The sequence below is a fragment of the Eurosta solidaginis genome, chromosome 1, assembly GCF_040869045.1.
Source record: "Eurosta solidaginis isolate ZX-2024a chromosome 1, ASM4086904v1, whole genome shotgun sequence".
NCBI lineage: Eukaryota > Metazoa > Arthropoda > Insecta > Diptera > Tephritidae > Eurosta > Eurosta solidaginis.
Genome location: NC_090319.1, coordinates 9,642,558 through 9,656,546, shown reverse-complemented (window position 1 = coordinate 9,656,546; position 13,989 = coordinate 9,642,558). Strand labels below are relative to the sequence as shown.

Below are 13,989 nucleotides of genomic sequence, written 5' to 3'. Positions count from 1 at the left end.
AAATTCCTTTTTTAAATTCTTCTCTTTTCAATTTTCGATGAGCGTCTTGGGCGCGACCATGAACTTTGTTGTTCCTCTTACTCAATGGACCTACATACCAGCATACAATTTAACAATGATTTCATTCTAAAGTTCAAGCTGAAGCTCGTGGAAAAACTGTTCTTATTCTTAAGGGATTGTCTTGCTTTTGTGTTCTATGAACTGCTTTTTCTACTTGTTAAAATAGTTGTATATCTATTTATGGGTGTGTCTGTTAGTTCATTGGTCTCTATGCGCAATTACCTTCAACTTAACATTTGCATATCGACTATTATTAGTATAAAACCATTGCATTCATTGGGTACATGGGTAAATCCACCAAACCGTGAATGGTATTTTTTAATTTTTTGTATTTTTTTTCTGTGGTTTAAAGAGGTGCCCTTGAAATCCCTTGCTAAAGAAGGTCCACCGCAATGTAGGATTTGTAGTAAAAATGTAATATCGCGGCTAAGTACTGGCCGTTAGCAAGATACTCGTTAAAGCTATGGTGCTCAAAATATCGTTTATCTATGCCTAAGCAAGGACAACGCCCAGTTCTTTGATAACTTAAGGAAGACACAAGTGTCACTCTCTCTAATTATTAAAATCGCCCTTTTTGTGATTTCAGCGCCAGAATAAGCCAGTTTGTGAATTCTGCCGCTCTACATTTAGAAAGTAAAACGCCTTCGATTAACATTTCTCACGGATTATCTTTTTGTCTGTTGATCATAACATGACAACTAAATTAATTACGCCAGACATAGCTCTTATAATATAGAGTACTTGTGATTTTGTCACAGCGACTGAAATATCATAGTAAACTGCAGCGCTAATAGCGAAGAATCACCATATTGATTGACGGTTACAACAATGCACCTCGTTCGCAATTAGAAGAACAACTATCTTTGACAATATAAACCAATGGCCTGTGGTTTGTGCTGCGATTAAACACAAATCACATGTTAATTTGTTTATATTGTCGGAAGTATTTGTTATCGAGATTGTGGTAAGAATGATTGAGAACTGTGATTTCCGTTATATTGCACCTTTAACACTGTTTAATCACCTTTTACGGATAAAAATCGCTGCCAATTAGAAACTGCAGTCACAAATGACGTTATTCCTTAAAAATCGCAGGATATAACCACACTGTCATATGCTTTGAGTTCCAAGATACGCAAACGGTTACCTGAAGGTAAGCGCATAATTACAAATAAAGTTTTCTGTAGGAAGTTGCACATGTTGTTGTTCTTGTAGCGTTAAGGACACTCCCCGAAGGTCTTGGGGAGTGTTATCGATGTTGATGGTCCTTTGCCGGATGCAGATCCGGTACGTTCCGGTAACAAGCACCATTGAGGCACCAGCCCGACCATCTCGGGAACGATTTAGTATGACAACATGAAACTTTCAAGGTCATCCCGCCCTTCCAACCCCTAGATCCATAAGCAACTTTAGGTCGCCAGAGCCTCGGCTGTTAAAGTAACAGGATTTGCCACGAGTAGGTGTGGCTGACAATTGGGTTGGAGAAGCTATATTTTGCGCTTCAAACACATTAAATCAATTTGGTATTTTAGTCGCCTTTACGACAAGCATACCTGCCACGGGTATATTCTAAGCCACCTAACCCGCTGGGGACGGAAGTTGCACATTATGCATAGTGTTATTCTATCTAATCTATTCGCTGAGAGCAATATACCTCCAAATAATTTTTACGAACAGTGTGATCATACTTTTCACTCACAACACTGCCATGATACTTAAAATATCTCAGCGAGCATGAAAATACAACCGTAAGTATAAAAAATACTATGCAATCTCCCAGAATAAAAACAAAGAAAGCACACGAAAGCAGAGAAGCGAAACCAAAAAGCGTGAGCGCAAGGAACTTGAAATGCTGACTCATAGGAAGAATGCTCCAACATTATGCCATTAAATTGGATGACGAGGTTTCAAGCTCAAAACTACATCGTACAGCATTACAGTTGGTAACCGCCGGTTCAGGACGAGACATTTTTTGAGTCAAGTTCTATTAAAGGGTGGTTTTAAGTTTGTTTGCTGGTATAGGGCGTTTTCAAAATGATAGCCGAGACATGGTTGTACTTCACTCCGAAGTCGATATAGTAATGTTCAAATTAAACTCTGAGGTAAAATACTCTGGCTTTTCCAGTGAAACAGCGTCGAAGAGCAAGTAGCTTTAAGTTTTCATCCGAAATGTTTACTTTAAGATATCATCCAGGTTCCAACTTGTTGCATATTCCACTGCAGTGTGATTTTGAAGATATTTAATTTGTTGCAGTCACTTCTGATTGATTGGAATGATATTCCTTAATTCCTTGTCGAACTTGTTTCAGAGACACTCGTTTATTGCGATGCGTGTGATGATGGACTTCTGGAAAAGGTTTTTTTTTGAAACCAGTTTCAAATATCTGAATATTGTGTCAGGGATACTGTTGGCCTGTTCACCTATTCTCTCCCTCCAATGTTCTTGGTTATAGTTTTCGACTGTTTTTGTGATGTTTACTGCATTAGAGTTATTTTATTCGCAAAGTTCGACTCTGGTGTGATGTGGGATTCCGTGTTTTTTGTTTTTTGTTTTCGTCCTGTCAACCTATGGTTAGTGTTAGTTGCCAGTTTATGCTTCGCCATCTTAATCATACGTATAGTCTGTTTCGTGATTCTGGAATTCGACATTCTGAAAAATTTAAAGTCAAAAACAACAATTGTCTGATAGAATGACAGTATCATATAGAAATAATAATACTAAATAATTGGTATTACTGAAGATTTATTGGGCGATTTATGTGTTTTAGAGATATCAACCTCCAAAATCAAAGCACATTTATATAAGTTTTTTATTTATATATATCTTTACATTCAAGTAGTTTGCCTCGAAAATAAATATTTATTATTTTGCATACATAGTCCGTATGACAGCGAAAAATTTGTATGATAACTGCAGTAACTGGAATTATATGAAAAAAAAAAAAAATTATTAACATTAAATTTTGCTTGATTATTACCTGCAAATAAAATTTAATGTATTTCAAGTTCCAAAAAAAAAAAAAAAAAAAAAAAATAATGATAATTATTAGATAAAATATTCTTGGGTGCAATTCCCGGACAAAGCAACATAAAAAATTTAAAAACACATTTTTTCTATTAGAAACAAATTTTTCTAAGCGAGGTCGCCCTTCGCCAGTGATTTGGCAGATACTCCGAGTATATTACTGCAATGTAAAGCTTCTCAGTGAAAACTTATTTGCCTTGCAGATGCCGTTCGGAGATGGCGTAAAGCTTGTAGGTCCCGTTTGAGCAATTTGTAGGAAAAATTAAAAGGAGCGCGACGCAAATTGGAAGAAAAGCTCTCTTTTCGGAGGTTATCGCGCCTTGTATGTATATATTTATAGAAAACTAGCAGGCCCGGCAGATGTTATCCTGTCCCACCGAGAGCATCGAGAAAGTAAATGCCTCCCGCTCCATCGTCAACAGCCCTCATCAGGGAATCGTAAACGTTCTCCTGCTCTGCATTCAATAGCTGCACATTTGTTCGGACTCTTTCGGCCAGCTCATTTCGAACATAGTGTTGCCCTCGTTGCAGTTCCCGATTGAATGCATCGTTTATCGAACGATTTGGCGCTGGCATTCCCAATGTCAACACCAGACTGCCGCACATGAGGATGCACATGTCTTCGATTAGAAGTAACGCTTCGTTGCGCATCTCGTCATTAATTTGAAGATCGAAATTCAAAGTTGTCATGCGAAATCTGTGTAAAATGTTGTCAGCCATCTCGTCCTTATATTTTTCCCACAATGCGGTCGTGTTCGATGGATGACATGCGGCTATGATGATCGCAAACAATGTACGAATTTGATTCGCTGGCGAAGAAACAGTTGCATCGGCGAGAGTGGAGTCCCAATGTGTATCATTTTCAAGCAAATTCAAACGTTGGCAAGCCCCTCGAAAAGTGGCGCATAGCACACCATCCACAGTACGCGGGGAATCGAAGGAATTTCAATTGATCGTAATGCTTGTACCGTTTGTGGTTGTGATACGCGATATATGACCATCCGGAATCAGAAAAATAAATCAATGAACACGAAAATCAGAAGAACTCGAATCAATTGCAGCAAGAAAAATAGCACATTTGTTTAATAAAAAATGACAATGAGAAAAGTACACCTGTCAAATTACGCTCAGCCTAAGCACAGCGCCATCTGTTATTTAGCTCGTTTTATTAATAATTAATTTTCGATTTCTCCAATTTTCCGACTTTTCCGGAGGGTTTTCCCAAAATTTTCTTTCGTAAAAACCTTCTCCTAGCAATTACGAAGAACTGAAAAAATATTTGAGCCAAATCGGTCCTGCCTTTCTCAATAGACGAATTACTCTACATTTTTCACACCATTTTTATATATATAGAAGAAGTAGATAAAGAATTTAATCCTGAGTAAAAACGAAAAAATATGCACAATAATATGACTATACTCACATCAGTCATCGTAGCCATGGAGACGTTGAGTAAGTATGTGCCTCTAAGCGTAGCAGGTTTTTGGGCGCGTTGTATAATTACAGCTAACATTTTTTTGTAACTTTTATCAGCATTATGCCAATCGTGATTATAAACAGCATGACCGACATCTTCACTCTTCAAAAAATAATAAAAATATAAAGGTGACATTATTCAAGAACTCTCAAAAAAATTCATAAATTCAATTTACGTACAAACTGCACGGCTTTTACAGAACATTTATTTTTTTCCGGCCACAATTAGCAAAATAATTTAACATAATAATTGCGATAAAGGGGTACTTTTGATATTATAAGTGGAAACTGTGGGCATACCTTTAGATGTCATCGTTTTATGTTTGCAATTTCAAAAAGCCTACCAAGTTGGATAGACATTTCCACAAAGGACTTATTTATAGTTTTATTTTAGAAAATTTTTATTGACATTCACATGAGCTACAGCTTGGAGAGCAATGGACTTTACTGTGACACTGCAGATAAAAGTTGGAAAGCTGCTTGAATGATTAACAAGGCCTACCCCTTACTGCATACTCGGTTAGCACCATAATGTGCAATCAGATTTTGGAAAACCTGCACCCGAATTTTGGTGTTTGACTCCGAAAGAGGTTAAGATTTGGAAATTAAAAGCATCATTCATACTTTTCGCTTGCGTACTTTATTGTTCTTCTTTGTAATTATTTTGTTCCACCAAGTCCATCCCCGAGACTGTTTGAGAAACCAGTAAAATAGTCTCACTTGATTACTCACTAGCACTTTCAGTTTGAAAGTTATATTGTTGACAAAGATTTCTTGCCTAAATAAGTCTCCACTTTGGTCGACATATCCAGAACTGTTTAAGGTATCGAATTGAAAATAACCAACTTGCGGGTTCCGCGATTTAAGTAATATATCCGAAGTAACGCCTTTGGTTTGATGCCGAATCGCATAATGAGCATAATCGAATTTTGGTAAAATATGTCTTCGAAATCGGTTGGTATACGCAAGCTAAATATTTGTTAGGCGCCAAATTTGGACAAACAGATTTTTGCACTATCTAGGTCCATATTTGGATCCATATCTCTGGAACCAGTTGAGGTATCTAAACGAATCTGACTACAGAACTAACTTCCGTGTTTCATTTGAAAATAATATTCTAACGCATTTTGAGCATGTTTGGGTCCATATTTTGGTCGATATCTCGAGAACTGGTTGATATATACAAACGAAAGACACCGTTCACCGTAAAACTTACATGCGCAAAGCCATTTTGGCCCCATCTGGGTTTTTGCTCGCAACTCTTTGAATTTGCCAAAATTTTTAAAGTTATTCCTAATAGATTTTTAAGGATTTCTCTCTTAAGTTCTCTGAAAGTGCTAAAGCTTTTATTTTTCCCAAAAAGATGATGATTTTCAATATTAAAGAAAAAATCAAACAGTTGTTGAATATCCGACAAATACAAACAAGTTTTGCAAAGCGATTAGAAGTTTTTCTCATTCCTCAAAAAACAAAAAATGTTCTGAGTAGCTTTTATGTGGTTATTGAACTCTTGAAAGGTCGAAGAACATTGGAGTTACACACTTTTAATACTTATTTTAGACGCAACAGTGTAAATAAGGTTATGCACTAAGCGGTCCTTATAAAGTTAAAGTGCATATGTATATACATGTAAAACAAACAACTCCAAAAGCGACCAGCGGGGCATTCATATGGCTGAGTGGAATTTTTTTGAGGCATCTGAGTTCAAAACTCAGCTACCAAGAAGCTCAGCAGTGAAATTCAGAAACATGATCTAGTAACCATCGCCGTTTGTAAACTTTATAATTTTTCTCTAATATCAATAACAAAAACAATTGTATAATACAATATGAGCATGTCTCGCTAAATAAATACAGATAATAATATTGATATAACAGTCAACAGCGGAAGAACTGCTTATAAAAGCTTTCATATAAATCTAAAGTTGCTAAGCTCTTGATAGCGCGCCTATAAGTATTCCACATAATTAGGATAAAAAACATATATAATTAGCATGTACCTAATGGTGTATAAAGGAAAAGCAACAAAAAGGCAACACTTAGAGACCAATTGCAAAGCAAGTAGCGGGGCATTCATATGGCTGAGTGGATAAAGGCATCTGCCTTTACACTAGTATAAAGTATGAATGTTGGAGATTTCGAGTTCAATACTCAGCTCCCGAGAAACTAGCTGATGTAGAAGTGAAATTTTGTAATTTCTCTCTAATATCAAAATAACAAGTACAGCTATTATTGGTAAATTGGAACAGCGGAATTTTTTTTTGGAATCGTGGAAATTGTGCTCCATAAATCCCATATTTAAGTCTGGTAACCGCAATGACATTTGCAACTACAGATCGATTGTTAAACAGAGTACTCTGGCAAAAATATTCGAACACGTACTTTAACGTAAATTGTTCGATTACGTAGGCAAGGCTATAGTGGAGTGTCGGCATGGATTTTTTCCAGGTAGGTCTACTTCCACAAATTTAGCTTTAGTTACTAATCAAATTGTGGGTGCTTTAGAGAACTCTGAGCAACTTGACGTCATATACACTGACTTCTCGAAAGCATTCGACAAGATTGATCATACTATCCTAGTACGCAAGTTAGCCAAGTATGGAATCAATGGAAACTTGTTGAAATTCTTCACGAGTTTTCTATCGAACAGAAAGCTCTATGTGGCAATTGGAGCCGACAAGTCATCTCTGTATATAAACGCCTGGTCAGGTATTCCGCAAGGTACCCATTGTGGCCCTCTATTATTCTTAATTTTCATAAATGATTTGCCCCAGCAATTCAAATTCGCAAAATGTTTGATGTTTGTGGACGATGTCAAACTATTTCTGAAGATCCGTAATACCTCTGACTGCACTAACTTGCAATCTGATCTGGACTCTTTTGCCGGTTGGTGCGCAGACAATAATTTATTTTTAAATACAAACAAATGCTGCGTTGTGTCTTATTCCAAAAAGACAACTGCGACATATTTTAACTACAAACTAAATGCTAAATCTCTTAATCGTTGTCAAGAGATTAAAGATTTGGGTGTCATTTTTGACTCCAAACTCTCTTTTTCCAGTAATATTGACTTCATTGTTGCAAAGTCCTTTGCAATGGTTGGGTTCAGTAGACGTAACACCAGTGACTTTAAGGACCCTATGACGTTGAAGGCACTTTATATCTCCTTGGTCAGAAGTCGCCTGGAATATTGTTCAATAATATGGAATCCTTTTTATGAATCTAACTCCTATAAAATTGAAAGAGTTCAAAAAGTTTTTACGAAAACTACTTTACGGATGCTTCACTGGCCAGACGGTCTCCCATTGTATACCAGCAGGCGCAAATTGCTTGGTCTTTAGGCTTAGCACGACAGAAGAACTTGTATCTCACTAATGCTTGCCTATAATGTAATAAACTTGAGCATAAATTGCTCCGAGTTATCTAATTTGTTCATTCCATATATTCCACTGCGTGATCTTCGGCATAATAGATTATTCATCGAAATAACTAATAAAACGAATTATGTTATGAATGAGCCTATAACTAGGACTATATATCTAGCAAATCTATTCTGTAATGTTCTTAATTTTAATAACAGCTTATATAAGTTTAAGCTTGAATTGTTTTCTATTTTTAACTAGTCTGTAAAAAAGCATGTACTTTTAGACTGAATGAATTAAATACATAAAAATTTGAAATCGAACCAAATTGTTAGAACCAGATTCGTTTGTTTTCGGAAAAAATATGTCTGAGGCAACAATGGTGGCAGATATACTTTCAACTTGAGTGCAATCATACTTACCGTTGTTATTAGCTCCTGTCCATAACTACAAATCATATAAATTTGCGACATTGAACATATCATATAGCTAAACAACATCACCATAGCATCGAATGGTACACCAACCGAATATTGAAAAGCCAAAAAACATATAATAAAAGAAGTCGAGCTGAAGCTAATAAAGATTGTTACACCAAAAATCTCATTAATAAGCTCACAAAGCCTGAAAAAAATTTAAGTTGTGTAACAAAACAAATAACAGCAGCTCATCACAAGCAAGCAAACTTACTCTAAGGTATATTGATGACGCGACACAATGGAACCTAAAAATTTCAAATCCTTCCTCGCGCTGGTACTTGCACCGCTCACTTTATACTCATTTAAATCATGCACAATTTTTCGAAAATGTATTACCAGTTGTTGTATAGCAGCGCACATTAGCAAATCATTGCCCAGAAAAACTGACAAACAAGATTGAGCCGCCATAGCTTGTGAGATATATAAAGGGTAATAAAGCCAATTATCGCGCCACTCAAATGGTACCCAACAATAAAACGGCACATCACGCGCCACGTCCAGCTGCTGCAACCAAAGTTTATAAATGAAGAATCTTAAAATCGGTTGACAATTATAAGACCAAGCGGTAAATGTATACGAAAGCACTTCCAAACGTGCTAAACGTTTATAATTTTTGAGATAATCTTCGAGATTGTAAGCAATTTGATCTTTGGCGCATTTTGGATACATTTCATATAATTTGTTTATAAGCACTTGAATATGTTCACTATGTCGCGTATTAAAAGCAATTTTGATGTCTGAAACGAATACAAAACCAACGAAGGTTAAATTTCTGGCTGCTTGTAAAAAATCTGCATTCTCCAAAAAGTTGACAACAACAAAGGCGCATTCTGTGAATAACACCCAGTTTATATTTATGAGGCTGATTATAAAGAAAAGTTTACGTAGATAGGGTTTTATTCCTTTCGGCATATTCTTAGCTCGTTGCCCGCTTACTTCATCGTATGGCATGTATCCCAAGAGACTGTAGCAGAAATTTGTCATTTCGAAGAATGCGCTAAAATTGACCATTGCTTTAGAGATTATCGTTAAGAAATGTACTTCAATCAATTGAAGACTCGAGTAACAGCGCAAAAGGATCTTATGAGCACTAGTGAACGGCCATTGATTAACATGTGGTGCCGTACACATGACACTGTTCTACAAATTTTTAGATCTTTATTTTTAATAAAATAAGAGAAAAATTTAAGAGGCCGCTTCAGAATGAAAGTGACAATAATTTGGATAAAACTTTTTACGGAAGGGTACAAATCGTCCCGTCGTCAATTGTGAAATCGAAAAAAACTAACTCAACAACCTACGATTTGCATACAGTAAATGTAGAAACGTGCGAAATGAAGGAGCGTATAAGCATAACAGTAATATTTTTTGAAATACTAACTATTACCTCATCTTTGTCCATGTTTTATGCATGTTTTCTCAAAATGTGTAGTTCTGTGTTACGAAATACCTACGTCTATCACCGATTAAGAAAGCGTAACAAAATACAGATAGAACCTAACGTAATGTAAGCAAAATGTGAAACAAAAGCGTAAGGAAGCCGAAATGGAAAAGAAACAATGTTCGTTTAACAAACACAGAATTTACAACTTTAGAGAACTGAAAGTAAATTGAAGCGGTGTCGAATTTAACAAATTATAGCGTGAATGGAAACGTAGAATGAGCGTTAGGTTTATGTCATAATGGCATAGCTTTGACACTCTCAAATTGAAAAATCTGGACGGGTTGCTTTTACGAAGTAAGGAAAAAGAGGAATAATTTAATCCCCATCAGCGAAAATGTTAGTAGAAAAGCACCTTTAGTAGTATATTAGCAGTGATAATAAATTTGGAAATGCCAACAGGTTTTGGGGGAAATAATTCATTTTCTACTAAATATTTCGTGAATTGATAAAGAGTTATGTTAGTTTGGTCATTCTTTCAGAATTTGTTTGAAGAATACCGTACATTAGAATTTGATTAAAAATACACTATCTCAAAATTTGTTTCAAAAACTCCCTATATGAGCATAAGTTCAAGGCATTTTGATATAAGAGGTATTTAATGAAAAACATTCTGAGATAAGGCGCCCTTCAACTAAATTCTGATATGCGCGTTTTTGTGGCATATCCTGAAATGGGAAATTTTTGAAAAATATTTTGAGATAGGACGAATTTGGACAGACAGCCGACAAGGGGTGATACTCTACTCAGCAGATGCAATGAACTGTACAAAAAAATTAAAGAAAACGGCTTAGAACTTTATGTTATATAAAGTTCTACTTTGACTTTGACAAAAGAGTTAAGCTTTTGTGTGGTCCTGCTACACAGTGAGTATTCACCTTTTTATTCTGAAATTTTGGAAAGCTCTTTTCCGTATTCATGGAAGTGTCTCGGATAAACCATTAATTTAGAAAATTCGGAAAACGTTCATTTGATACTACCTCACGAGATTCGAATATTTCAAATAAGTTTATACATAATATTCCAAATATAAACCGATTCCAAAAATTCTTAAATGGAGCTGAATGTTCTGAATATAGGGAATGACTAAGTTAACTTGCTCAATGAGTACATTTCGTTATGGCATCTCCATTATTTGCTAATAGCATATTTAAGCGAATCGATTTACTAGTCGGGTTTTTGACGTTGAACGATGAATTTTGAATTGGTTTAGGTTTCGGATGTTCATAGGTATACGAAAGTGCACGATTCCTTGGTGTTCGTACTTTTCATAAATTTTTTGCAGACAGATCAAGGCATAGTTAATAAACTCATCATAAAATTAAAAAAAATTGTTCTAAGGAATTACGCAGTTCAGTACTTATCGGGTATTTGTAAACTAATTGCTTCCTATTTCTACTACTAATATTTTTCGAAAAAAAAATTGCAAAGAAACAACACAGTTAACGGATGTCAATTCGATTTGTGAGTAAAATGGCTGCAATTGTCAAAAAATGTGTTAGCCGAGCAAACCTCTTGTGATTGAATCATGGGTTTGTGGGACGATAATAGAAAAAATGTAAGGAAAAGTATTAAGAACGTCATAAAAGCGTAATAAACCGTAGCAAAAACTAAAAAGTTAGTGCAGCAAAATTAACGCAAAAAGTATTTGAAGCATAACGAACACTCGAGAAAGCAATCATTAAGGAAGAAGCGCCAAAAACATTACCGTTACATTTCAAATTTAAACCAGTGTAATTGTAGGTTTGATTAGCAATGACTTTGTTATAAGCATGATATTAATTATGAAAGCACCCTTTATTGAAAAAGGATATAATTATGAAATTATTCAATGCTTGATTTTGGGGGCGTTTATAGACGCCTTTAATTATAGTCATACGAATTCGTGTGAGCGGGGAAATTGAGCGTATTAATGTTTTCATTAAACGTTGGTACAGTTTTATAAGTTTTGAATATGAAATAGTTTACTTTGCAGAGGTTGGTAGTCTCCTGTCGATTTTTCAATACTCAACAGGTTTGGGCAACACAGGCTTTTAACCCAAGAAACATTAAAATTTTGTATAGACTAGAAAAATATGAGATAAAAACCCCCGACTTCTAATTTTTTAAGTTGAAGGATGCCTCGAGGAAAAATGGAGAAACACAGCGTTTGCAAACAAAACATAGCCTTAGAGCCAGATTACGTATGACGCCATGACACTTTGCATCGCAGGCACTCACATTCACAGCGACCACTATGTAATATAATATTTCTTAAAGGCATTCAGGATTACGGTCACTCACTGAAATGAATGAATGCTCTTACATAGGAATTTTGGTTCACACGAAAAAAATAACTCGTTGCGTTATACATAATTGGCCCCCAATTCTCAAATTAAAAAAATCATATTTGGCAATGCATTTCTTTAATGGATTTTAAGAGAACGAAGCCGTATAGTGAACACTGTGCACGATATTTACGAACTTAGCCTTTTTTAAGATAAGATCTCTATTTGAGGGATTTCCTCGAAGGGAGTACCGCTGATAGTTTAATTATGTCAAATAAAATATCGTGCTTTCATACAAGAATGCAAGCTATTAGGAAATTCATTATGAGGACCGGACCGTGAAGACTCTAGAAAAAAGGGTTAAAAAGATTTCTATAACCTTGAACTGCTGTAGGATAGCCATCAGCGGGAATGGGGCCTTTCGTCAAGTGTACTACATTTTATGGGTTGGTACTCGAACCAATACCACTGTAATGTAGCGTTACAATAGGAACACCCTTCACTGTAGCCTCACTTTTCACCTGCGCCTGAAATTATACCACAAAACAGATCCTGAGTTCAAGCCCCGGGCAAAGTAACATCGAAAACTAAGAAAAGAGTTTAGTCAATTCGGAAAAAGGTTTTCGAAGCATATCGATGCAGTTGAGTAGCATTTTGTGACAACAACAAGGCAAGTATCACATAACGACGCACAGTAAACTGAACATAACTGAGGCGGTAAAGAAGAAATTAGTTTGCTGACTGGGAAAGTAGCAAGAGTACTGCCTTAAGGTGGTCACCCTTCGCCGCAGCCGGTACAGTGCTCTATACTTCCCCTAAGCCCACGGATCGCCCTACGGAGTCCGTCTGATACAACTCCACCCTCCAACCTGGCATCGTGCCTTCATGAAGGTGGTGGTGTTCAGTGGGTGAGAGCGTTAACAGATGATTCCTCGAAGTTCTCACTGCAGACTGCGTCATCACCGAGATTTCCGTCCCTCCGCACTGCTAATCTAATCCATCTCACTCTCTCACTCGCTCGTTATGGAAAGCTGCTCTTCTCCTAAAACCTAAATCCGTGTATGTATGTATTCCTATTTGGCACATAACTACTGTGTTTTTTAGGGCACTTGTGGGACGTCTACTTGACCCTTGATTGAATGAGTGTTATTTGAGCCTTAGGCTGGGTTGGTCCCCATAAAAAACAAAAAAGTTTAGAGGATCTCGGAGAAATTGGGTTTTTTATTGTAACTTGGCTATTTGAAATCCTAGTTTTAAAATTGATATGCCATTATTTTTGCCTTAAGGATCTCTATAGTTTCTTTCAGTGTTTTTTTGAGCTCTTCATAATTTGGTGAAAAGAAAATCATACTTTAAGGAGCAACAACTGGCTCAGCAGAAAACAAGAAAACGACTTCGGAGTTCAAAAGGACCTTAGAATTAGTTATAGAGATTCCCAAGCCAAATGTTAGAACATATTAATTAAAAAAATCAGATACAAAATAACCACGATAGAACAGAAAAAGTTTTCGGCTGTGTTTGCAAGGATAAAAAAAATTACAAAAAATGTCCGAGACCCTATCTTCAAATTTAGGGGCCGACTTTTTCGACCCAGTCCACTGAACCGTGAATGTACTGGATATGGCGAGTATTGCCCAAAGCTTGGTGGCATTTGTGGTTTTCGAACGTCGCCCAACGACGGCAAGGGCTGTACAGAAGAGTTTGTGATATGAGTTATATTTTACTGATTTCGGGCACTAGAGCATTTTTATTAACTTCGACTTTATACCAGCAGGACTAGATACAGTGTGTCGCCAGCTAGCTTCAATATCATCAGTACCTCGGGGGGAGGAGGGAAGGGTGACTATAAGAGAGACTAATTGAGGCACTGGGCTGGTGTA

General features: G+C 36.3%; 1 protein-coding gene across 1 annotated transcript; it reads right to left on the bottom strand.

The window, feature by feature from the left end:
* Positions 1 to 2,923: 2,923 nt before the first annotated feature.
* LOC137233498 (putative odorant receptor 85d) lies at positions 2,924 to 9,803 on the bottom strand. Its single transcript, XM_067756581.1, has 5 exons — positions 9,789 to 9,803; positions 8,613 to 9,541; positions 8,345 to 8,546; positions 4,509 to 4,664; positions 2,924 to 2,980 (listed from the first exon to the last, which is right to left on the bottom strand). The coding sequence occupies exons 1-5, from the start codon at positions 9,801 to 9,803 to the stop codon at positions 2,924 to 2,926; spliced, it is 1,359 nt and encodes a 452-aa protein (XP_067612682.1).
* Between the last annotated feature and the right edge of the window lie 4,186 nt (positions 9,804 to 13,989).

What these genes read in the sequence shown, in the direction of transcription:
- LOC137233498 (XM_067756581.1), bottom strand. An exon ending in CGTCATCAATATACCTTAGA is followed by an intron (nt 8,547 to 8,612) that starts GTAAGTTTGCTT and finishes AATTTTTTTCAG; the next exon opens with GCTTTGTGAGCTTATTAATG. An exon ending in CCATGGCTACGATGACTGAT is followed by an intron (nt 2,981 to 4,508) that starts GTGAGTATAGTC and finishes ATATAATTCCAG; the next exon opens with TTACTGCAGTTATCATACAA.